Consider the following 26,226-nt stretch of genomic DNA (forward strand, 5'->3'; position numbering starts at 1 on the left):
GACTAGTTTCTGTTTGGGAAAAAAGAAATCTCAAGAGGAACAGTGGTATTTCAGTATTTCAATTGGTTGGAATGAATGTGCCTTTGAACTTCCTGAATACTTCAGTGATAAGAGATAGAAATTGAGAGGAAGTATGTCATTGTTGAATATAGCAGAATCCGATGGAATTATTGTTTCTTCAAATTTTTGGAGCCTCACTTGCAGGGTGAAGGCTCCAGACAAGGAGAAAAGAGAAAGGAAAGTCTGCGAGGAAGTGTTTTAACTATTTTAATAACTGACTCCTTAATTAGAAAAAGAGAAAACAAAAGACACGAAAAAGGTGATCCCGTATTTTCAAAAATTCTAACGACTCTAGAAATTGACTAGGAAGCACGTCAGTTGCATGCAGATGAGGATATTGAGATAAATAAAAGATAAAAAAAATGACAGGGCAAGATATGGAATGAATCATAAGGCAGGATTTGAATAACAAACCTTTTTTTTGAAAAACTGTGACACATAATGGAGAACTGTGTGCATCTGTACTGTAACATCTGCACTTTAGCATCGCATTATGTTTATTTGATTTGTAAATATTTTATAGGAACGATTTCTAATAATTATTCCAATGAAAGTAACCTATTCAAATAAAAAAATAAATATAATAGTATTCCTTGCTTTGCCATCCTATCTGTTCTTATTACTATAATATTTTATACTTAATGTTATTCTTATTAAAATATTCAATCAAATATTTTACCTGACAGTCGGTTCTAAATGCCATGTTTTACAAACAAATGATCTCCAGTCCATATTAAATACATCTGTAGGATCGAAGGATTTTGTTGATTTATCTTCGTCACCTACATCAGATCCACCGCCGGAAGAACTGTCTCCTCTTCTATGCTCAGGTTTAGAGGGTTCTGGTGATGGGCTCTGGCCACGACCGCTACTTGCAGCACTACTGATAGACGGTACCGTGCCCAACTGCAAAATCATGATTTGGGTTGTTCGAATTGTTGAAAAAAATAAAAATACAATATTAGGCTGCGACTTACCACTCTGTTTTTTTCTCTTAAATACGACGTAATAAGATCGTGAAGAAAGAAAAACGCTTCAGCATCAACCGTAACAAATATATGATCTTCAAATTCGGTAACAAAACTGCATTGCACAATTGGTTTATCTTCTAGGATGATGATTTAAAAAAAAGTTAAAATCTTATTAAATACATTTTTCTTCTCGAATTAGCAGACAAGATTGATCGAAAATCCTTACCTGTAATTGAAGGCGTCGTAGGTGCTTGTAAATGTTCAGTTTTAAGATGTGTCTGCAAGGATGGTAAAGCAAAAATAACTTCACGAGTATGTTTAGGATCTGGCGATTTGGGCACCCCACTGCCTGCTCTTGCACGACCAGAACCAATATCTGGTTCCTTTTCCACACAAGGAAATCTGTCAACAGCTGTAAAAAGGCAAATCTAATAAAATTTCTTCTAACTTTAATCAAGATTTTAGTAAAAAATCTTAAATGGCTCCAAATTTTTTTAGAAACGCACTGATGAAGGAAGGTGGCGCTCCTGATATCTGTTCTCTGAAAAGAAAAAAGCCTGAAACCAATGCTTCCTCTAAGAAAATTATTTCCCAGAAAAATAGTCCACCAAAAGTGTTAGATTTACACGTAAATTCTATTATAAAAAGTTTATTGTTGTAAACCTAATTATGACTTGTAGCAAGTCTGCAAGGGTAGGGTACAACCGAAACAAGTCTGTCTGTATAAGTGCTAATTAGTTTTTTTTTCTAACCCAAACAAATTTACTTACCATCACCTTCACTGCATGAGAATGCATAATGAAACCATTCTTGTAGTGTTCTAAACTGAGGTGGAAATACGACATTTCTAGAAACTTTACATACAGTGGCCATACTGTCATGTTGAGCAGTACCTTGTTGCATCATGCCTAAACTAAATGTGAGCGTCTGCACGATGTGTGAATCTAAGAGACCACCTATTCCAAATCAAAAACAAAAATCAGATTTACATTTAGATCAACAAATATTGCGTGAAGTTTAGAGAATTAAAAATTCCAAATCAGAAAACACTTACTGTCACTGTTAGGAACCCTTTGAGCTTCAGTAGCGAAAGATATACTTGGTTCTTTTAAAGAAAATAAAGCCCAAGACTTGGATTTAAAGTTGATACCGTGAAAGCAGGCTAAAGAAATATTGGTACCGTGAAGATCTAATGTCCCACCAAGAACTGCACTATTATCTGAATGCGATGTGATGTTTAGTCCAATTGCTTGGCCGAGAGCTCGCTGCCAATGGCGGTGATGTCGAGCTTCTTGTGCCCAGTCTGAAGTTCAGAAGAATATCACAAAATTAATACTTTCTTTTTTTATTAACGTTGATTTTATTAAAGGATTCTACTCACTTTCCGTAGCTGATATTTTTTTCCTTGGCTGTCTTTTCCTAAAAGATGTTCCACCACTTCCTCCAGCTCCTTCATTTCCTAACGACGAGAACACTCGTTTGCTACTCTTAAATTGTTGAGTGAAAAACTCTTCTAATTTATAGTGCATTTTGAGAAGGTCAACTGTGGTCGATTTAGATATCATAACCTGTAGCTGATCCCATCCTAAATCTCCGTGCATGAAGATCATAGCCGGTCTGAGAACAGGATTAAGGAGTAATTCCAGTATTACAATTAATATAGGTATTTTCTAACATAAATCATGATTAGAACTAACTTTATATGGTTACACTTTCTACTTTAATTATTGGGATTTCGTATTTCGAAAAAGCTGGTTGAATAATCGCACCAAAAAAGGAATGTTTACTCATACACTTTTCTTTTCTTCTTAGATTACTTACAGTTAAGTAATTTTCTTCAAACCCGGAATTTTGACAAATAACTGAATGAAATACGACTATTGAATGATAAGAAAAGAGATCGTGTATTGCAGCAGATGCTGCCCTACCTTCTTGTAGAAGAAAAAACATCCACGTTTGGAGCGCCAGTCTTCCATTCATCTCTCAGTTGAACCTCTAAGCAGCTGACTCGCCCCATAAGTACAGCTGTCCCCATATAGTCTAGACGGCATTCAAGTGCTGCAAGTTTCAGACCTACAGTATGGTCAGGCTCAGTACCTGGGTCTTCTCGAATTGTTACTATAAACAAAAATATTAAAACAGTTAACTTTTTAAAAAGCTATGTAATTTGAAAATGTAATTTACTTACTTGACGTATCTATATTGCTCAGATCAATTGTTCCACCGACAATACCTCCTTTAGCGTCCAAACTAGCACCAGCCAATCCTAGCCCAATGTACATGTTCTTATGTCCTGTACTACCTATAGCCAGTCGTCCTTCTGATCTAAAATCTTTCGTTAGCCACCTGCAAGAAAAACAAAAATGTATTAAACTTTTATTGCTTCATTTATTTCTTATTCTCGTATTACGGTAAGGAATAAGTTACTTACATGACATTTCCCATTACATTACCCATGTTCATGTGCACATTAAGTCTTTTGAAATTTACCGCAAAAAGTACTAAGGTTTCCCAAGCAGAATTTGGAATTTTATCTGCTGTAACTGGGCTTGAATCAGAGCTAGAGCTGCGTTCTGGAATTTAATGTATATTTATTAAATTTAATGCTTTACTTTTTGATTTTTAAAAATTTGTGTGATATAAATCTCACGAATTTCTTTTACTAGAATTCCCACAATTGTAAATGACCATTATTATGTAGAAAGTTTCAAATTTCATAAACGTAATATTGACCTGTTTAGGATTCAACATTATTATGAGATTTTTTAAAGAAAAGACCGTACATAACAGAAAAATGTCACTTAAAAAGAAATTTACACGCCCCCTCACCCAGAAGCACCATTAATATAATTTCTTGGGGAAAATTTTATTTGTTAAAAATAAAAGTTATGTTACTACACCAAGAATGATGTAAAAATTTTATTTAAGTTAATCCATAATTTTTAATTGAGCTTATCTCAGTTAAATTCAATTAAATGCATTTATTAGAGAGCGGATGATTAGGCTTTCCTCTAATGTGTAATTTTTGTATTCTACACTATTATGTCACCTGAATAATAATAGTAAAAAGCATAATTTAATTCAGATTAAATCAATCAATTAAATTGTACACAACCTCGCCACCTTTATCATAATAGAAATAAGAATCAAAAGTCGAACTTGAGTTCAAAATTTGACAGAAATTGGCTGACCGGAATAATGAATAGAGAGAGATTTCAGAACCGCATTTTTCTAGGGAATTTATATTAATGACACTTTTGGATAAGGTGAGTGTAAAGTTCCTTTAGAGTGCCATTTTTATGTAATGTACGGTCCATTATTTTGTGTTCTGTTTAGAGGGATTAACAATCGAGTTTGAAAGAGATTCCTTAATCAGAATTACTTATTTATTCAATCAATAGTTTACTTCTCAAAAACGGCTTCTGGGTTCACAGTGTTTTCAAAGATCAGCCATCGCTTATTGCTCTGTTTTTAACTAGTGAATGTTCTGTGTATATTGCATGGTTTTAAAATTCCAACAATCTTAAATATCAGTCAGAGATTGATTTGAAATACAATAAGTAAATAATTTACCTTGTCTGTATCTCACCATTTTCGATAAATCTGAATCTAAATTTAGCCTTAAGTTATCACGTGATAATATTGGACTACGTTCATTGTAAGTTCTACAGTCTCTGTGAACAAAAATAATGTTTATTTTTATTTTATTACAGTTATTTTTCAAAGATTAAGAATTGAAACAAATAAAGAACTTTATTATTAAAATGCAAAACAATTTTGAACTTTAATTACTTCCTTCCTATTCCTTTCTTGCATTTCCAGTTTGTAAAGCTAACTAGATAAGAGTTTTCCTACTTACCCACACCCCGTATCAGAATCATCACCATCACTATAGGTTGCAGTGCTGCTCAAATCACCAAGAAATAATCTTCTCATAATACTACGTCGATACCATGCTTTTGGAAATGCTAGAATCTCGGTTAATCGTCGCATATCATATTTAAACGATGCTGAACCTATGTCAACGATGGCTAGAGGAAATAATAATAATAAAATAAATAAAGATTTCACTTTTTTTAATTAAAGATTTGAAAAATATATATATTACTTCGTCAAAGACGAATTTCTAATGCTTACTTGAAAATCTTATAATCGCTTGACTCTGATCTGAAGTACTTTTTGGTTCTAGATTTAGTTTTCTAGATCTAGATAAATGAAATTTTACAAATTCCACATTAACACTAAGAGAATCTTTTCGTTCGCTATCGGACAACGGACTCCACTGGGGTTCTTTCATTCCTATAATAATAAAATGTATGCAATAATTTTTATTATTCAATTTTTAAAAAATAAGAATTTTAGATAATTGATGAATAATAAGAAAAAGTCAAAATACCAGATTTCTTTCCTCCATAGGGATGAAAAATATACAATGAGAAATCCGAAAGGCAACTTGTTACACTTATACCGCCCATTGCACCCGGCACTCCTGGACTGCAAAAAATAACAAGAGTTATAACTGCAATTTATTCCTCTGGATACTGAAATCAAGGCATCAGTCCCAAATTTGTGACTTCTAGCATATTTGTAACGATTTTAATAAAAATAATGAACAAAGTGAACAAACAAAAGTGGAAAAAAAGTAAAGAGTATTATAAGAGGTAGATGAACTATGTAACTATTTAAATTTATTGATCCTACAGGCAATTCTAGCTCTGTCCAATCCGAGGCGTATTTGATTTTGCATCGACATGGATAGCAAAGGGAGGGCCCTGTCGTGAACAGAGCCTCCAATTGATCAGGCGACAGTTTAGCAGCCTTTCTTGATTAATGTAGGCTTGGGAAAGGTGTATTTTCCAGAAAGCCTGGAGAACGGTTAACAACTCACTCGAGAGTGGAAGTATTAAGAAGACATCCAAATCTGCCGGCTCTCTCTCCTCTTTAGGACTAGATAGCAACCAGAATATTTATCCTCCCTGGATGGAGGATTTCGGCAAGAGGTATTGGGCACAAGGAATACCAGTTATGTCTAACAGCCAGCTTCCCGCTCCCTTGAAATACCTTCACTGGAGAGCCTGGGAAAATACCTTGGTTGGAGGTGTGTAAATATAACCTCTCTATAACTCTCTCAACGGCTTAATTTGGGAGTGGATAACTCTAACTCTGTTCTCCCTGGGGCTTTCCCCAGGCTTGAAAAACTTGGGTAGTTACAGATGTTGGAGGGAAAATATCATGGGGAAATAAAAATTTAGACATTTAATTAGCTTTTAATTCATTTTAAAAAGGCATTTAGTAAGACACTAGAGCACGAAGTTCAAAAAATCATTAAACTGAAATTTACTTCTGTAAAGTGGCTTCCCTTCCGTAAAGTCTAATGTAAGTAGCAGAAACGGGGTACCAACGAACACAAAGTTAGATTGCTCCAACAATTTTCTTTAACTTCCCTTTACTGTGGAAGCAAAGAAAGGCCAACACCTACAATTGAAAACTGATTTTCCTTAGGGTTCTTAAGAAATGACTATCTCCCAATCAGGCAAAAAATCTTCAAACTTGTATCAAGTAAAAGTAAAACTATTTAGTTTTCTTTTTTTCAGACGGGTTTCGGGACTAAGTTGGAAGAACATTTATGTCTCGGTTCGTAACTTTATAATTTATAAATACCAAATAACTCTTCAGACTCCATGGGTAAAGAACGAGGTAATGCAATGATAACTGATATAAACTGTTAAACGTACTAACTTCCCTCAAGTTTCAGAAATTTAATAAATAAAGATAAACTTACGGCGACTGAGGATCTGCTCTTTTAGAAGAAAATACTATATCAAGCGAAGGTAACTGCAGCATACATTCAACCCGCGACACTGGCAAACAGGAAAATCGAAAAGTAGAAGGTTGCATATGAAAGTAAACTATTACGTCGACCGGAAATGATGCGTAGTATTGCACTGTATTATTAGCAGCATTGCCATTAGTAAACATGCCACCAACCTAAAAAATTAATAAGAATATAAAACAATAGAACAGCTTCATCCGTTTCAAATCATTTTCCTAAAATTGAAATGAAATAAATACAATTTATTCTGAAACATGTCCACTAAATGAAAAAATTATTGACCTAATCTGGCTAACAAAATCAATTCTCCCAAGAACTAAATAAAATAAAAATGTTGTGGATATTATAAAAAACAAGGAAATCATTTTTTCAAGCATGCTGGGAAATTGGAAAAGATGGATTTTAAAAACTAGAGCTAAGTGGCACGACGAGTAGATACCGAAAAAGAGTCCAAATGGAATAGGCACAGAGAAGGAACGATTTGTTGTAAGTTACTACCGGTGGGAAGGAATATGAACGACAGAAGGTAGGGAAGATAGGGATGGTTAGAGTGCAAAAAAGGATTTAAATTGGAGGTGTTGAAGAATGTTCGAACATGTTTGAGTTCTGATACGACAGAATGAGAAGTTTCCCAGAAACATTTAAAAAGGGGTTAGGAAAAGTCAACCAAAGCCAAATAAATGGGAAATGTGGGAGAACTTGAGGACATCCTGATTTGCAGAAACGGTTCACCAAAAGTTTATTATCGTGATACCAGAGGATGAGAGAGGAAACGTGCAGTTAGCCAGGTTTTTCTCTTGTAGGTGAAGGTGTGCTGGAGATTACGAGATCTAAGTTGAGGACATACTCCCAGGGTTTGGAGATTAAATAAAAAAATAGAATATATTGACAAATCTATAAATCATACTTGAGGCGGGCTTTTATCATGCGTTGGTATCGGTTCAAGGGTTTGTTCAAGAAATTCAAGAATATGTGGAGAAATAACTGTCTCTTCTGGTATACTCTGAAGGGTAGTCCAAGCGAACAAGGCCGCCTTTTTAGTACCACTAGAGACGGTGCTGCCTAGAGGAGGAGGTCCTGGTATACTACCATACGTTTTACGAATGCCAGCTGGAGAGTCAGACTTTCCAAAATCAGGGGCAGTTTTAGATTCATAATGCACCTAAAATGATAATGTTTTTTGTTAAAAAATCAAAAAATTAATTATTTCTGTCACAAATTAAAATACTAAAGAGACATCAAACCAAAATTACCTTTACATCAAGACCAGGAATGTGAAATACTGTAACATCGCCAAGAGGAGCTGCCTGTAATTGTCTCAAACGATTTCCAGGCGTAGAGCTATGATGTCTGGTGTGAGTTTTTCTACTTAAACTTGGCGATGATGGAGGAAATTCAAACATACCACCTGAACAGCTTCGTTCCTTTTTCATTCTAGACAATCTGATAAAAGTATGAATGAGAACAAGAAATAATCATTGGGGAGAAATTAAATGTTTTTTCAACAATAAGCTGTTTTCCTACAACGCCCAAGTTTCAATATAATCTTAGCTCAATTAGTTGAGTCAATGTTTCGAAGGCTTACTGTCTCAGGCGGTTATTAGAGAACTAATATGATAAGACATACATGTTAATGATTTATGTTAAATGAAGTAGTTAATGATTCATATAATCATGTAAACGATCCTGACGATTCAACGGAGGGAATTACCTCAGTTATCATTCTGAACAGAAATCCTATCCCACCAAGGACTTGAATTTTGTAGAAATGGGTACTAAAGTTTTACAGATGTTCTTAGTACTAATTTTCCAATCAAGCGAGATACTAATCAACTTTCAGCTCAGAAGAGTTTTACAAGAAAGTAACCAAATACCAAAGAGAACTCCTTATTTATTACCATCTCTAAGATATGAACTTTTCACTAATTTATTAACCTTTAAACAGAATTGCCTTCATTACTGACAATTACAAATTATAATTATATTATAATAATTATTCCTTTGGGCTACGGTTCGGAAACTTAGATTCTCGAAAACTAACATAATAAAACAGAGATGACATTTTTCTTAAAGAGCAATTAAAAATTATATTCATAACTCACCCTATATATTAGAAACAGCTTAGGAAAAGAAATGCATAAAATCTCTACGAGAGACGAAAATAAAGTAATTCAAAAATCTTACATCTTCAGTTCATCTTCTCTAGCTTGGTCTTTAGTATGCAGGACACATTTTCCTCGATTAATCAATACTTTAACATCTAGCTCAAAATCAATATTTGGTTCAGTCGGTTTTTGCTGAACCGTGGTAGTGCTTGGACTAGATCCAGTAGTGCTACTTCCCATTTCTCCAAGTAATAAAGCACTGAAACGACACATATCATTTAGTAAAGTAGAAGTTTTCTTTAATGTTCTTTCATTATAAGTGGAAAGAAACTTCTCAAGTGAAACAATGACAAAAGCCTACCCATGATCTACATCAGTATGAGGAGGAATGTTGTCTGTAGAATGCCTACCGGCTTGCCACTCCAATAGTTCCCCTTCAACTGGAAGACTGAGTTCTGAAGATGCACTTGGCAATGATGATTGCCTAAAATTTTATTTCATATTAAAAATATAATAGGTATTATACTAATTATTTAAAAGTAAAAAAGATAAAGAACAGAAAAGAAGAATATCTTAATTCAGAATATTCAGTGTTCAATCAATATGAATTTTTTTTTTCTTCTAGTATTAGAAAAGACGAAATTTTTGACGAAGATTTGTTTGAATATCTCAGAAAACACATTTTTAAGTTCTCTGGATCACGAGAAATAATACTTATGATTTTTTAATGTTTTGTGGAGGTAGTATGCAACTCAAAAATATTTGAAAACACTTACACAATTATCCCGAAGCAGTTTTTACATATTTTTTTCAAATTATGAAAATTGAAATCATATTTGATTTTCACTAGTATTAAAAAGATTTTAAAACCATAAATTACCCAGATGGAAATAGAATAGCAAAAGGCTCTACAGTTAATGTTCAAGTTCTTGGGAAGTTCAAAGAAAATACTAAGAATCAATTTACTCTCTCCCTCTCCTTTTCTTTCAGTAAATCGAAAGAGTAACAAGCAAAGCAAATTCTAACAAACGCTCGGTTATCCTTAGGTATTGTGATAAAAGTAATGGTCTCATTTCTAATTATTGTTTATATTATTTTATATATGTATATTTCTTTTTTTGTTATTTTATGTAGGCATTATTTCTTTTTTATAAATGAATTTGCATTTTAAAGTATGAAAACAACTGCCTACAATAAGTCAACAGCTTAAATGTAGTAAATAAATATAAAAAAAATTGAATAAATGTTTGATTGAGGGGTGGTCGATACAAACAAGAATTAGGTTCCTATAAAAATAAAAAACCTCTTCCTATTAAAAATACTTATATAATAATAGAATAATTTTTTCCTTATTGCCGAACATTTATAAGATGCCTTCTTACCGAATATCCAACACAAATAATTTTACCTATTTCTCTTTGTTTTATTCAGTCTTTCCTTCTCGGGTTCACGCCATTTCCACACCTATATAGTGTTTGCATAAAACGTTTTGGTAAATAGGCTCAAGTTGATAAACAAATACATTTGCCCAAACATGACAGGGACAACATGTTCGAAAGTGAATTAACTCTGGAAACTTCAGCTGTCTGGGTATTTCTCTTTGTTTTTTTTAAACGTTTGTTTAAAAAAGTCCTTACACTATTTTTTTCGCTGTAATTGCAGGCAAAATTATATAGGTATAAGTAGCCTATTCTTAAAGTTTTTCTCCTAGTTAGCTGATTTTTGAATAAAATATTTTTGATGTGCCGTCTGACTGTCATAAAATCTAATATCCAATTGGATATAAGCATTTTCCATAAACATGCATTGGAGAACCACCACAAACAAGCACTTCCGGCAATAAATCAAATTTAAAAATCTACCCGAAAATTAATAGTTTCATAAAAAAAATTACACTTTACAAGTACGATGCACAAAACAATGTAGATTGTAAAACATATTAAATAATAATTAAAGAAAATTTATATGAAGTGAAATAAAACACTAACAACAAAGAGGAAAGACATATATAAAGCAAGACAATATTCACAATTTGGTTAGAATCACACCTGGGAAAATTATGTGCATCTCCGCTGAAAGTCACTCGATTGGATGATGTTAAATGACCTCTAGGAAATAATGATGAAGTTGGTGAACTTCCAAAACTGCTTGCATCCATGTCAGGACTTAGATAAAATAAAAAGTTATACATAGTTTTTTTTAAGTGTTTAACTACAACTAAAGCCAAAACTAATATACAAAAAAAAATCTATTGTGCGTTTCTTTTTTTCTAGATAATTATCTTTAATAAAGGTTCTTAGAAAATGTCTTCTTTTACCTTTCAATTTCAATTTGATGTTCCGGTGTTGGAGACGGTACAATAAATGATCTAGATCTGAATGTAGCAGATTTTGAGCCCATTAATCGTTTTTTTATGTTAGAAGCTTTTACACTTTGTCGCTTCAATTTTTGCATCATATCTCTGAAAAAAGAAGAAATATATTAATTAGAAAAAAAGTGTAGTCTAAAGTCTGAATTCCGAGAAAATTACATTTGTAATAATTTTTGGAATAAAAGAACGATTGCTGGACACTTAACGCAGAAATGCAGTTATTATTAATTCGTATAAATTACTAAATATTACTTTTAATAACCAAACTATCACTTTTAAAACATTTTGAAGACAAAAATTGGTCCTGTTTAAATGCGAACTTTTGAAAATATATAATGTTTTAATAAGACATGAAAACATGGCAATTCAAGCAAGTTCTATAACTTCAATAGTGTATTGTAAACTACAATTTGTAATGGAGCTTAGTCTTGAGTTTCCTAGCTTAGAAGAAAATGAACATTTCATTTTATTGAAAAATTATAAATGCTGCCAATAAACACGACTAATTATGAATTACACTATGAAGAATTTTGATAATCTCTTTTTAATTAAATTTAATTTTTGCATTGTTAATATGCATTAAGGCCTTTTTCTCTCCTTCCTATAGTATAGGTCAATTTTTTTTTTTTTTTTAGCTGCGAGTTTCTAATACACTTGAAGGAATCTTCGACAAAATTGTTACTCAAATGTAACTCAAATATTCTGAAACATTAACTGGTGGATATTAGCCCAGAATTTAGGAATAATCTAGGTTACTATGAATAAACCTAGGATTTAATTTTTTACAATGAATCAAATGCCGATTATTCAGGTAAGAAATAATGTATATTCAATAAATACAGATCGCATAAAAGGGTTCTTCTTACCTTCTAAAATCTTTAAACACAAGAGCTTCGAGTTCTCGCAATCTTTTCATTTCTTGCTCAATTGTTCCGTGTGATGCACCTAAGGATCTCAGATCGTTAATTATCTTCGCTTGTTCATTCATTTCTTTTTCAATTAATTTCGAACGTTTTTTAGCGTCTAACGAAGGATCTAATGCAAAAGCTGGAAGGCTGTCACAAGTTAGCCGTGATCGTTTTATCAATGGACTTTCCTGCAAAAACATTAGAATATTTAAAACATTATCAATACAATGAATAATTGTTCATTGTTGTTCAATTACCTGTGAATTTTCAGGATTATCGATAATATCATTGTCATCAGAATCGTAACTTCTATTTGGCAAATCGTCTTCTTGATAGCTGGTTAATGTTGTCAATGTATGGCCTAAAGCAGAAAGCTGTTTGCCAATATTTACATCTAAATGTATATCAACTCCTTGCATAGCCCACTGAACGTTTAGAAACCATTTCGCATTTTCTTAACAATGAAAGATTATGTACATTAAACTTCTTTTTCTTTTTTTTTTATTGCAAAAAAAACAAACTTTACTTACCAGAATCAATTTTTTGGGCAGCTACAGTACGACTACAAACTTCATAAGTACCCTCGGATACTACGCATAAATTCATTGCAGCTTCTGAAGGATCAGGTTTCCAATCATCAAGTGATGTTTCAAAATCATCCGCAAATCTAAGACAAAGCCCCACAAAACGTCCTTTACTGACTAATGAGCCCCAGCTGCACGCTGAAATACTGGTAGATTCCAAGGTTACCACAACAGCAGAACAAGAATCTTCTGCAAACATGTGACGACCCCATGTTGGCTGCTGTTGGGGTAAAAAACAGAACACAAAGTATAAAATAATACTCTAACATTGTAACTGTACAATAAAAAACAATAATAACTAACAGGAGGTAGAGGATTCAATGGAATACAAATACCCATATCGTCTACGGTCAACTGTAAGAACAGAGTGCCCAAAATGGGTGGTGATGTGAGACGTTCGAAAGGAACTCTTTCGAATACTTGTTGGGTGGCCGTCAAAACTTCCTTATTCAGAGAAGAGCGCTGTTCATTCCAATATTCATAGGCATTCTTATAATTCAGCCAAACAAGTATAGCTTTGTCCACGGCCATAGGCTGGATATAAATCAATGGCCTACGAAGTGTGATCAGGATTACTTCCTTACCTTCACTTCCTGTACCTATCATTTCCCCTTGAAAAGCATTTCGTAAACCTGCAATTAGAAAGTCCTCTTTGTTAATTATCAGCCAAGAGTTATTTTTGTTTTACAAGAAAATAGTGTAACTTATAAAAAGGGTACCATAAACTAGAAAATATTAAGCATTTATTATCCTGGGAGATAAATGGATTATCCACTTCTCTTGATACTGTGAAGTCCCGAACCCAGAATAACAACAAAACTATCTATTAACTCACGCTTACACAATACACTTTGATTCTGAGGAGATAGCTAATGTTTTTCTTATTTTTGACTAATTGCGTCATATCACATCTCTAAAATTCGCACATTCATAGTTATTATCATCATTATTTACACGAATACATGCTACAATTGTAGACACTTAAAGTTCAAATCTTTACATTTCAATGAGGTCTAATATTTCTGTTCGCATTGGATTTTGTTATCCTTAGGGCAAGTTTTTCCTTTCATTCTATCTGCTTCTGGAGTTTAATCTACTAAACTACTTTTACGTCAACACCTACGCAGTATTTTTAAATAGGAAGTTACTTATTCCTTCCGCAAAAAAGTCCGAAACATTACTTTGCCCCCACTTTTTTATAAATTCATTTTTGCATTATAAAATAGAACATATTACTTTTGACAGTAAATTCATCAAACTGTTTATGCCTGCCTCTCGTAATTAAAATTACCAAACTTTCAAAACAGGATGTTTAATAGAACTAAATAAAAAGCAGCAAGAGTTATTAATTTAGAATGCATAATATCCAACTCTACTTATTGTTAAGGCCTACAAAGTAGTTAAACAAACAAAAACCAAAAACCTTATTTCTATTGTTATTTTAGATAAATACCTATTCTAGTTTTGAAAAAAGCAAATTGTTGAAACTCAGGATCAGCTTCTTCGAATAATGCATGCCGTATAACTTGTCCTAACGAAAGATTCACATCGACTGTAGCTTTAACAAATAATTTCATACTTGTATTCGGTTGTACAGGTCCGGAAACATTTTGTACCCTATTTGAAAGTTGTAGATCCACGCTTCCAGTTTCCAGACGAACTGCACAATTTGTGGGTGTAACAGCAGTTAACTGGATTCTCTGGAAATCAAATTTGATATTATTTTTTCTAATTACAGACATTTTCAATTTACTTTTAGAAGTAGAAAACTAACCTTAAGCCTAATGACTAGAAGAAAAAGCATTCTTTTAATATTAGCATTGGAATGTTCTGGATCATCTTCCCATAAAGGGACTGGCTTCTCCCCACCATAAACTTTTTGCACAACCTCATTTACTTCCTATAAAAAACATACATAATATATATAAAATAATTAAAAGTTATAAAAATTTAAAATGCGAAACTAATGCTAATACTTAATGCTCGTAGTTTCATTAAAGGAAATCAACTTTAAAACTAACTTTCATAAAAACTTTCTGCACAAAAACTAAATGATTGAGAAGATCTGTAGTTAAGGAATGTTCAAAAACCCCAATATCAGCCACAGCGCTTAAATAGTTACCATGCCTTAATACTACACCATCTGAAAAAACATGAAAAATACGCAGAAATTAGGATAAATAAATATTATATTTTTTTGACAGAGATGCAGAATTCATTTGGGCTTTCAGTCCTGAAGGTAGAAGGTGTTGTAGGTGGGTAGTTTTCGGATTTATTAATAAAGAATCCATTCCTTTAGAACTTAACTTAGCACAACTAATAGTCCGATCTTTTTCTCAAGTCGACTGTATTCGGGGTAACAAGCATAATTTAATTAGAATATATTCACCACATTTACAACAACAACTTGAAGCTTACCACCAAACTGTCCTTCTACAGAAGTATTACTATCCTGAACATATTCAGCAGAAACATGTACTTGAGGCAGAGCGATATTAGCCTCTGATGGAAGATTAGTCTCAGTTACCTTAAAAAAGTAATAATGATAAATGCAGCCGTAAAATAAAAGAGTAAAAGAATTTCTCTGCGCCATTTTTGAGAAATAATCACCTGCACTTTAGTAGAAAATGAAAGAGAATGGCGAGGAAGATCAACGATAAACTTTACTTTACTAGCAGTTACCCCAGTACTTGTTACTTGTTCCATTTTATATTGGGCTTGCAAAGATGGTAACAATGCGGCAGTTATAGTGAGGCTCTGGAAATGGATAAATGAACATTTTTTTACAAAGCAGGGTGTCTTAACTCTATAAGAAAGGTAGTAGTCACCTGAAGCACAATTGTAAATTGAATAACGAGTGGCTGGAGCAAAGGTGGTGTGGTTCCAGTATTCTGTTGAGAACTGGAATAATTATATACGTTACGACTCTGACAAGGAGAACGGGGAGGATGGTGAGTATCGACCTCGTCCACTGCAGCAGCTCGTCCAATTCTACTCGAAGTCCTGGTTACTCTTAATTCCTGTATTGTGAAAAAAAAAGAAAAGAAAAAACTGTTGAAATAAAGAAACGAAAAACTGTTACAAGGCAAAGTAAAGAACATTTACCTGTAAAGTTGAAGACAGATGCTTACTGCCTCTAGCCATCATACCGTGCAAGGCAACAGGATGTTGTGGTATGGTTATGCCAATCGATCCCACAGTTAATAGAGCAGAGTTTTTATCCTTATTCGGTATGTTCATACTTGAAAACAACGCTTGAGATTTACCGATCATCATTTTTACGACAGTCCTGTGAAGAATTAATGTATTTAAAAAATTGTCTTTATTATTATTAGGGAATCGAGGCTTGCAATGTCAGGGTGTTCGATTGGGAGTCAATTTTAGCAGCGTCACACTTCTAGCGGAGTCCTTGTGTTTCACATATAATCCTTGATAATATGGTCTTCATGAATCGCGTTTTTGGCCTGCAAACTTATTCTTAGACTTTCAAATTGATGTCTTTCAAACTGATCAGGAAACTACGAGTATGTTACTAGAAGCTCAACTAAGTTGAGCAGCCACGCTTTAGTATCTAAAGAGAGTCTACTATTATCATTAGTTTTGTCAAGAATAACAACATCAATTAACAAAAATAAAAAATGAACTCACTGTTGATTTGGCGGAACTCCTTCCAACAATACAATCATGGTACGTCCAACGTGACCAGTCACTGAACATTCCAAACTGATAGGCCTAGTTTTCTTTCTTACAGTGAGACTAGAATGTAAATTTGTCATCTCTGCTTCAAGTTTCAAACCGCTCAATGTGGCTAATAATCGTGTACGATGAATTCTGGCTACTGCAAATACTATTAAACGAGTCCTCTCGCCAAGAATGCCTTTAACATAGAAGAGAATCAACAGAATAATTTGTATTACACAAAGCATTTCTTTCAAAAGCAGGATTTTTTACGTTGGGTAGGACGCATAATTTTTCTTACTAATCTGGAATAGAACCTGTTTCTGGGCCTCTCTCAGAATATCACTCCTGATATTCAGTGCTTCGCTCTAAAACCTTGAGTGTTAGCACCAGTCTGATAACTTGGCAACACCTTCAATTTAAAACCCTCAAATTCCGAATTTTTTAATCTCCCAACCCAGCTTTATTTCAACATGTATGTTATTCTAAACTGAGAAATCATACCTAGCTGCAGAGCACATTCCTTAGCAAACACCTATACGATATCCAATGATATTACGATTCTTTGAAAGAAGTTTCAATAAGCCCTTTTCATCTTATATTTGTGAATTTGTCTATCAATGTTCACTGTATGATGAAAACAGAACACTGACCGAACATTGGATCGACTTTATCTTGCCTCAATCCTCTATCCAATTGTTCAATACTTAACCCAAGGGTACAATCAGCCTCCTTTACACTTTCCTGCACAAGAACCCTAAGTATCCCTCAATTGTTAATATAGAATACTTACTTGTTTCTTTGTTAGTTGTGCTGCTATTTGGATGACTTATTGATGCGCGCGTTTCACCTTTTTCTGGATCGTCGTTTTTCGTTTCATTTGAAGTTGATTCTGCTTTCTTTCTGAAGCTATCCGACATTTCACCAACCATTGAAAATCTGCTATAGAATGTTAATTTAAAAAATAAAAAATATGATTTAAAAAAAAAATCATAAGAATATAAATTAAAAACAAACAAACAATGTAAACTATTTTCCAATTTCGCTAATTCCTAATACTAAAACTGAACTAGTAAAACAATTTTAATCGAAAATACCTATGCGTTATAGTTTTAGTGTGTGGTTTCGTAGCATACAGATCCAACAAATGATAAACAGTTTTCCAACAACGAGGAGTTATTGTTACTGAACCTTCTTTACTTTTTACTGATACTCTACGATCTAGTACTGAAATAGGCGAGGTAAGTTGGCTTGCTTCAGAAAGATTCATATAACCTAAAAAAATATAAAAATGTATTTATTAAATGATTTTAGAGGTCACAAGAAAGTCTTTCACAGTGATCAAGATGTAAATTAGAAAGAGTGATGAAAGACTAGTTTGAGAAATATAGCCAAATTGGTAACTTAATGGAAGGAAACATCACTCCGCAAATTTTTTATCGCTGCCGATCAAGATTTAAATCGATTAATCGTCTAAGATAGGAAGAATCTTGACTTGTAAGCAAAATAACTTAAAAGTTATAGAGGAGCGATTAGAAACATGAACAGCAAATCTGAGGTGTATTGTGGTAGTGGGTTCTATTCCCGATGTTGGCCTTGTATTTTATTTAATTGCTAACAAAATGAAATTTGAAGTAAAATACGTTAAACTACCACTAATACACTGTTTGGAAGTGGGCGTAAATTCTAATAAAAATAATAGCCATTACTACTAACTTAGAAATTTATTAATGTCTTGGAAATGAAAATAGGTCCCTAAAGAGTGACCGCACTCCTTTAAAAGATGATAACTTCGCAAACTTTCAGGCTGCGTTAGTGGCTATTTTCGATAAAAAAATTCCCTTGTGCCATGTAATCATTCGTTTCGACACCTTGGATGCTTTATACCGAAATGGATAGGATAATTTTTGTTTCAGAAGAATCAATCTCTGAGAAGAATGAAGTTCCGAAATATCTCAGAATTATAGAAAACGCGTTCTTAAACGAATAAAAGAAACTATATTTTCCCAGCATTGTGAGCCCAACCAGATTATTAACTCTACATAAGTTTGACCCCACAAATTTAACTTATATTTTCAAAGAACTCTTAGAGTAAAAATAAAATAATAATAAAAAGAGGGAAAAGAAAAAGAGATTGCAAAAAAAGGTTCCACAAAATTAAGTTTAAGAACAATTATATTCAAATGCTTTCAGATGCATTTAAAAAAATACACAAACCTCTGACACTTTTACTGGTAGAACGAATCCTGTTCGCCAAAGACTGTGCACGAATTGATGATGAAGGCGATACAAGTGTTTTATTATCGGATGTAAGTTTTGATCTCTGAAAAACTTTTGGTTTATCAATGTCCGAAGGTAGAGGATATACAATTTCTTGAAGATCTAAACCTAATAAATGAAATTTTTTAGTAATTAATAATAAAATGTTCAAGGAATTTAATTCGAAGATGACATGATCACTAACGTGAAGTTGTTGCAGGAGGAGTCTTGGCGACAGTTTTATTGTCCGTTGGCTGTTGTTCTCTTAATTCTGACTGAGTTTCCTTTACATTTTGATACATATTGCTGATCTGGAGAAGTAGCCTTAATAATGGCATATTAACCTGTATCAAAAGAGGTAAGTACATATTATTTAGCTGGGTTAGTTGTTAGGATTTGTGCTTGGCTATACGTTACTTGTTGCATACCTGTTGTGAGATATATCTGATAGCAACTGTAACGTTAAGTACAGTGCTTGAATGTTTCTTAAGTTGTCCTCTAGAGACGTAAAGCATATTCCTACGCTGCCTGCTCAGATCTTCAACTATTGTCATATCTGCCAATCTGCACAGCTCTAATTCAACACTAATTCTTTCACAAATGAATGCTGGTGTTTCAGGTGGCATTTCCAACCAAAATTTAGCATCTACAATAATGATTAAATTTAATTAGCATGTTCTTTAATATTTTTAAATGGCAGCAAGTATTTTTCTGAGAATATAATTTAATATATTTTCTTTTAGGTGTAGACTAATTATTTAAAAATCGCTTGATGGTTGGGTAATATCCCTTATTTTGAGATTGTTTGTATGTTTTTTTTAATTATTCTACTTTTTATTGTATAATAAAAATTACATTTTTAAAATGATGTGTCAAAAACTACAAATTAAAATAACTATTTCTTTTTCTAACACTCAACGGTTATTATTATTAGAACTGTATCATAATCCAAGTATTCATTAAGTGCATTTAAAATGATGGTACGACTCAAAGATTCCGATACGTGAAATATAAAATAATAGTGAAAGAAAAAAATAAACTGATTCATAAATGAAACAAATTTTGTTTCTCAAAAATTACCAAACATCCAGCAATTATAATTAATTACCTGCAGACTTAGCTTTGCCTTTTTTATCTTGTGGTTTACCATATTCACTGACAACAATATCTATACGCATTGAATCAACACCTCCTATCAACGAAAGATTTGAACCCCATGATTCCAGAGTATTAGTACTTGAACCTAAAATTGTTGAGGCAAAAATTATAAATAAGAATTTTTTTATCTATAAAATTATTTTTAAAAAACTTTTCAACTTTATATTTCAACAAAAAATATTAAAATTGTATTAAAGCCAAAAGAATTTATATAAAATTAAATAAGTTTTACAACAGCGGTATTTACATAACAACAACCGCATTTACAAACGGCGCATGGACAACCTCTTTTCACAGCAGAAATAACAAAAAGTGAAATCTAATTTGATACCTGTACTACTAATCATTTGCGTTGGCATTACACCAAGACTTGACAGAAGCGGTTCAAATATCAGATGAGCATCTAACAACCTTAGAGAATCATGCATCGGGTACAGACTGTAGCCAGAAGTTAGCAAAATATAAGTATCTGGATTCATGTGTATTGGTGCTTCAGGTATTGCTGAGATCTTCGATTCGACCTGTAAAACGTATTTATTTGGGATCCAATTAGTTTTATTAGAGAAATTTAACAGAACTCAGATTAATATAAATATCGACAGAATTATTTCCATATGAATATAAACTAACCACAGAATTGCGCAAATGGCTATGAACAACTTTTTCCCTTTTTGATTCAGTAAACTCTTGCTGCTTAGCCATCCAAGTGTATAGATCTTCATTTGTATCTCTAGGAGGAGACAGAGAAGGCAATGAAGGATGTGGTGGTGATTCCTCTTGACCTGCACCAGAACAAACTGATGGATTTGAACCGTTCGTGGCCATACTTCGTGTTTGGTCTTCTTTTAGAGTGGAATAACCTGCAGAAATTAGTTATAAATTTCAATAATCATATTTAATTATCTCTAATACAATTTAGAATAGGGTAGTCTTTGAAATTTATTATACCTACCACCCACTTTTGAATCTTAGATGTTAGCAAAATGTTTTGTACCGTCCATACTGTTCGGCAGAAATTTAATTTATCGCAACTACTAATTACTCGGTTTTTTTGAATGGAGGATTATTAAAATAAGTCGATTAAATGTTTTATTTGTACTTTACACTTTTTTATTATTTTACACTAGTGAATAATAAAAATGAAAACTCACCAATTCCTTTGGCGTCACTTTCTGTTCTATGGTGGTTTATAAATGGATTGTTTGTTAACAAAGGAAATACAATACTAGCTCTTGATGATGAAGGTACTTGCGTAGGCAGTAATGATTTCTTTTTGCCTCCCTAGTGAAACAAAACATGGCATGGTACAAGATTATTATTGATAGAAAATTTGTGATACAATAACTTCTTGACATAGGGGAAAATGTATTATTCTTACTTGTTGCACAGAACTTGGCGATGTTGGCGAACTAAACGCAAGGCTATCTAGCGTTAGATGAGCAGCTTGAGGTGATTGAACATTGATTGGTGGCGCTTCAATACTTGTAGTTGGTATGTCTATAAATACGTATTTTTAGAAAAAGAATATGGTTTATTAATCAAACAGTATTAAAAGAAATTCAAAGACAGCTGATCTTACAAGCCATTAGAAACTAAGCAGTAAAAAACATCACTGAACGACTAAGATTAGGCAAAACCGCTCATTGGTGAATTTTCTGTTCAGCTCAATAGCAAATGTGGAGATAAAAAAAAAACTATACTGGCTATAAGATATTAATATAAACCATCCAGTTTGAGAAATTAAGAAGTGACCGTCTATACTTTGGGTTTCACCAATTATATTCAGTTAATTAAGAAGGGGGCTTAATGAAAAAATATCTTTAGCTGAAGAAAGCTAAATTCTCTCAGATATACTATTTGTTACTTTTTCTTTTTTCGCTCAAGTGATATTTTGTTACAGAATTATAAAAATAGAAAAAAATTACCAAATCTAAATCATGTGACTTTTGAAGCATTTATTTAGATTAAAAAGTTGGATTAGATTAAGATGTCTATTAAACAGTTTTCATTAGCTATAATCTGTTCCATTAAAATTAATCAATCACAAACACAAAATATAATTTTCATTCCAAAATAATAATAAAAAATGGTGCAATAATACGCTTTTTCGGTTTTCTTTTATATTAATAAAAAATTAAAAAAAAACAATGTGCCAATATCAGAAAAAATAAAAGTCCTTCTATTAGGTGAATTGTAAAATTGTAATTAAAAACCAAACTACTACAGTGAACTAAAATTCCAATGAACAATAATTTCTGTTTCATCTAGCCTCAATAGTACAAAACAAAATAAAAATGTGGTAAAGCAAAACTAATCAAAATATCTACTTTTTCTACCTGCATCTATCATTAAAAATGATTTCTGTAAAATGGTTTAAATATACTGAGCATTTATTCAATAACCTATCAACAATTATAAGACTTCGCCACATGATGACAAAGTGAAATGAATTAAATACAGATTTAAAACTAAAAGTCATATAACAGTCGTTAAGTCTAAAAACAAAAATACTGGAAGATAATTCTCAAATTTTATTAGTTTCTATCGATTCTATTTAGAAAGTAACAAGAATGGATTTTATATCTCAAAATATAAGAATAACAACATGAAAAAAAATTACGTAAGTTTTGAGAAAAATATAAATTTCACGTTGATTTCCAATTTACAAATTTAAAAAAGAAACCAAGTCATTTTGAGGAAACCAAGTCGTTTTTCTGTAAACTGAAGTACTCAAGCATTATAAAGTAATGTAATGTACATATCAAATCTGTTAAATTACAGGCCTATGAAGTCATTGTGCGGTTAAAAACAGATGCTTTGCTATCTTAAAACCGATTCTAAGAAAGAAGAACATTCCCCGAAGTGCCAAATTAACTACTCACAATTAATTATCAGTCTTACTGTCCTGTTTGGTACAGAGACCTGTACCTTGACAGCTGCTTCTGAGCTCCAGTTCTTGTTGGGACAGGCAAGTGCTAAGGCTCATTTTTGGTCCAAATATGGGAAAAAGGAGAGGAAAAACACCTGAAGAAGCTCTGGTAGATTTTTTTGCATTAAATTCTATCCACTTTTTTTTGGTCAATGTTAAAAGTGAAAAGACCATGCAAATCAATGATATGCACTTTTGAGGAAGGCCTAAACATTCCTCTCTCAGAATTGCTTTTACTTGATTTTTTTTTTTAAGAAAATGTTTTAAATAAAAGTTAATAGATCACAATCTATTAAGAATAAGTACACGAAATTTAAAGAAACTAGTATGAGCCGTTTACATCAATATTTTCGGACCCTGAAAGTACAATAAATATTCGATTTAATAAAGTCTTAAAACTAATGGATGCGTCTCCCTAAGCGAAAAATAAAATTTGAACTTTCTACGAATTTCTATTTGTTGGTTATGTTAATAACCAATTAATATTTAATACCACGTGTTAGTACTAAATGAACATCAAAATAGAAGTTTCTGTTGAAAACTCGAATAGAAAATCTGCAAATATTTCAAACTTTTTTAAAAAAAAGAGAACGCAAAAGATTTAATTCTAAAATACAAACTGAATAAATATTTGAGAATTAAACTCTATTAATTTATTCAAAAGTTGTATGCAATAGAAAAAAATAATCAAAAGGGGCATAAACATAAACATGCAAACAAAAAAAAGAAACAAAAAATACAATTAGATTGGTTCACATTAGCATCATAATAGTAACAAACAATATTCATGCTATATTTCTGAATTGTTTTGTGACAAATAAAAAAAGCGCTGCAAAATGTAGAGCATTTTAATTTCCATATTCAAGCAGTGCTACTTAAGAGAGTAATTGTGTTGGGATCAACGAATTATTTGAAAGATCAATAAAAATTAACAATCCATCATATCTTCTTTGCATTGCGTAAAGAAACGCGTATTGCAATTTTAAAGTGTTTTTATTTGAAATTCTGAACGAATCATTGAAATTTGTCCATTTATTGCGTAATATAAGTAATTAAACTTTGAAAATATAATAGAAATTATACTAGATGGCCCGAAACGTGGTTGGTATAATACTAAAAATTTAATAATAATAAAAAAAAAATTTAAAAAGTATTCGAAAACGTGTTCTCAAATGTTGCCGCAAAAAAAGAACAAGTTGTATCTAAATTGTACTAAAAGAAGAAAACTTTAACATTGGCTGGTCCAATCCTGAATTTTTTCATTTAGGGGAATTACAATTTAAAAGATTTTGTAGCTTACCATTGTAAGGCCCCCATCCGTTAACTGTGTAAGGTCGAAGTAAAATTATTTAAATGAACTTATTGATGTTAGTTGTTGGCTGGAATACGAGTATGCTCAGATCTCTTAAAGACTTTCTTAAATTCACTGGCATTGCAGCCAGATTTGGCTAGGAAAGAAATAACCTTTCTAGGAGGAGGTCATTACTCTGGAGCATTTACAGACATAGGTTCCAGAATTTACAGTTCTTGCAAATTTTGTAAAAATGCAGGTTATTCCAAAGATTGTCTACAGAGAGGTTTTGAAGTTCTGAAAACTATTGAACGGACTATCATCCCATATCCCTCTAGAATCTAAAATTTCTTAGAGAAAAAGGATTGAGAAGGGTGCAGTGAGTCGAGTGAGTTCTCATCTCTAGATAGATTAGATTAGATTAGGGCAGTCTCAAGGCCTACGACCTGCGACCCCTTTGGATCTATTGTGGCTCCCTTACTTTAATATCAATAAGTAGAGAATGTGAAGAACTATGCAAAACACAGATAACATTCAAAATAGTTGAATTTCAATAAATGTTTACATTTTTCAAATTAATGTAGATAATAGTATATTTTGAAGAAAACTTAAAAAGTTTACGAGCAGTTCATTTCATAATACATTTCTTTCTCACCATTGATATAATTTTCTTATCAAATCCCTTTCTACAAATTTAGAACCATCAAGTATAATTAATAGAGAAATAAATAAATTAAAATATTGAATACAAAAAAAATAATAACAATTTTGAAACAATCATTATTAAAATTATGAAATGTTACCGTGCTTTTGCGCAGCCTTGAGTACTTTTCTTAAAGTGGTCCCTGCTTCAGCATTTAGCAACATAGCGCATTCATCAGTGATTTCACAATCTTCATAAGAAAATTCGCCATCTGTGAGTACATTTTCCTGTGCCCAACACCAAGATTTTCGTTTCGACTATGCCAAATTATATTTTTTTGTTCGTTTTTATTTATTTAAAAAAAATTAAAAAACCGTTACTTTAAAAATTTATGATGAAAAGTTATCTAGAATATATCACGTCTGTTATATTAATTAAAAACTAAATAAAAGCAAATAACAAATCATTTTTAAACATTTTTTTATGCTAGCAAATTGGATTAGATGCACTTTTTCCGAATTATTTATATTTTTATTGTAGAAAACAGAAATGGAACAGGAACTAATTATTGAGCGAAGAACTATTCAACGAGCGCACTTATCAATTTCAGAAATTTGTTTAACCCTTTGAAAGTTTGTGGACCAATAAATGGAATAGATGCCCCATTTCTAGCAGAAAAAATTTGTTGAAGGACTTCAAAGATAACAGCTGGCTGAGCCGAGATATCTTTGGAAAAAGCGGGATTAAAAATAAAAGAGTAGTGAGAGAAAAAAAAAATTGGATTTGGAAACAAATTGCGTTTCGATACAGTGCGAAACTGTTGCGAGCAAAGACCGTTTTTAGAACTGTTGGAAACTGAAGTTTTTCTTTTAAAGGTTCTAAGCGAAATTAGAGCAAACTAGGTCTCTTTCTAAATCATTTAGAACTACCTGTTTTTCCGTAGCGCTAAGAAAGATAACTGCTTATTTCACTTCTTGAATTAAGAGAAGGGTGGATGTTGCTAGCGTGAAAATGAGAATTAGCAAGGCTTTCTACCCCCTCACAAAACGTTTTTCTGCATTACACAAAACTGCACTCCGAATCTTTGAGGAAAAGAAAACGATAACTAAAAATGGGAACCGTTGGATTATGAGTTTTAGGCCGTAGCTGGGATTGGAGCTTTGTTTCAAGACAATTAAAAATTAAAAGATGCGAACTAACTTTCAGTAATCTAGTATTCCATAATAAAAATAATTCTCAGAGTGCAAATCTATTTGGCTAATGATTTCATTCGCTGAAAATTTTGTTAATGCAAAAGCAAAGCTTCCAACTAATTAGTCTTCAATGATAGAACATAAGTTTCATATAAATTTCTCGTAACATAATTATAGGCTCGTTATATAGATAAGAAATTGTTTACACAAAAATATGACCTATTTTCTTCAATATTTAAAAAA

At 32.3% G+C, this 26,226-nt stretch overlaps 1 protein-coding gene across 7 annotated transcripts in view; it reads right to left on the minus strand.

Annotated features, from left to right (window-relative positions):
- The window catches only part of tweek (transmembrane protein KIAA1109 homolog tweek), a 54,544-nt gene that overhangs the window by 2,788 nt on the left and 25,530 nt on the right, over positions 1-26,226 (minus strand). For 2 of the 7 annotated variants that reach the window (XM_074112903.1, XM_074112900.1), the window contains exons 46-88: positions 24,951-25,107; positions 21,306-21,424; positions 21,079-21,208; positions 20,558-20,787; positions 20,259-20,448; positions 19,878-20,012; positions 19,198-19,415; positions 18,975-19,113; positions 18,728-18,898; positions 17,608-17,785; positions 17,304-17,452; positions 16,481-16,709; positions 15,938-16,121; positions 15,661-15,852; positions 15,443-15,589; positions 15,251-15,359; positions 14,854-14,975; positions 14,607-14,732; positions 14,286-14,532; positions 13,136-13,464; positions 12,779-13,052; positions 12,506-12,702; positions 12,207-12,436; positions 11,287-11,430; positions 11,018-11,134; positions 9,331-9,453; positions 9,049-9,228; positions 8,118-8,307; positions 7,772-8,026; positions 6,814-7,019; positions 5,428-5,525; positions 5,169-5,330; positions 4,891-5,062; positions 4,605-4,705; positions 3,463-3,604; positions 3,220-3,377; positions 2,960-3,149; positions 2,413-2,648; positions 2,086-2,334; positions 1,802-1,987; positions 1,258-1,443; positions 1,038-1,168; positions 740-966 (exon numbers count right to left, since the gene is read on the minus strand). In XM_074112903.1, the coding sequence (XP_073969004.1) occupies positions 740-966; positions 1,038-1,168; positions 1,258-1,443; positions 1,802-1,987; positions 2,086-2,334; positions 2,413-2,648; positions 2,960-3,149; positions 3,220-3,377; positions 3,463-3,604; positions 4,605-4,705; positions 4,891-5,062; positions 5,169-5,330; positions 5,428-5,525; positions 6,814-7,019; positions 7,772-8,026; positions 8,118-8,307; positions 9,049-9,228; positions 9,331-9,453; positions 11,018-11,134; positions 11,287-11,430; positions 12,207-12,436; positions 12,506-12,702; positions 12,779-13,052; positions 13,136-13,464; positions 14,286-14,532; positions 14,607-14,732; positions 14,854-14,975; positions 15,251-15,359; positions 15,443-15,589; positions 15,661-15,852; positions 15,938-16,121; positions 16,481-16,709; positions 17,304-17,452; positions 17,608-17,785; positions 18,728-18,898; positions 18,975-19,113; positions 19,198-19,415; positions 19,878-20,012; positions 20,259-20,448; positions 20,558-20,787; positions 21,079-21,208; positions 21,306-21,424; positions 24,951-25,107 (7,655 nt within the window). The remainder of the gene's footprint in view (positions 1-739; positions 967-1,037; positions 1,169-1,257; positions 1,444-1,801; positions 1,988-2,085; positions 2,335-2,412; positions 2,649-2,959; positions 3,150-3,219; positions 3,378-3,462; positions 3,605-4,604; positions 4,706-4,890; positions 5,063-5,168; positions 5,331-5,427; positions 5,526-6,813; positions 7,020-7,771; positions 8,027-8,117; positions 8,308-9,048; positions 9,229-9,330; positions 9,454-11,017; positions 11,135-11,286; positions 11,431-12,206; positions 12,437-12,505; positions 12,703-12,778; positions 13,053-13,135; positions 13,465-14,285; positions 14,533-14,606; positions 14,733-14,853; positions 14,976-15,250; positions 15,360-15,442; positions 15,590-15,660; positions 15,853-15,937; positions 16,122-16,480; positions 16,710-17,303; positions 17,453-17,607; positions 17,786-18,727; positions 18,899-18,974; positions 19,114-19,197; positions 19,416-19,877; positions 20,013-20,258; positions 20,449-20,557; positions 20,788-21,078; positions 21,209-21,305; positions 21,425-24,950; positions 25,108-26,226) is intronic. The other 5 variants (XM_074112902.1, XM_074112901.1, XM_074112906.1 and 2 more) reach the window with 5 other exon arrangements.

The sequence above is a fragment of the Rhodnius prolixus genome, unplaced genomic scaffold (genome assembly GCF_049639745.1).
Source record: "Rhodnius prolixus isolate KJV_2025 unplaced genomic scaffold, Rpr scaffold_7, whole genome shotgun sequence".
NCBI lineage: Eukaryota > Metazoa > Arthropoda > Insecta > Hemiptera > Reduviidae > Rhodnius > Rhodnius prolixus.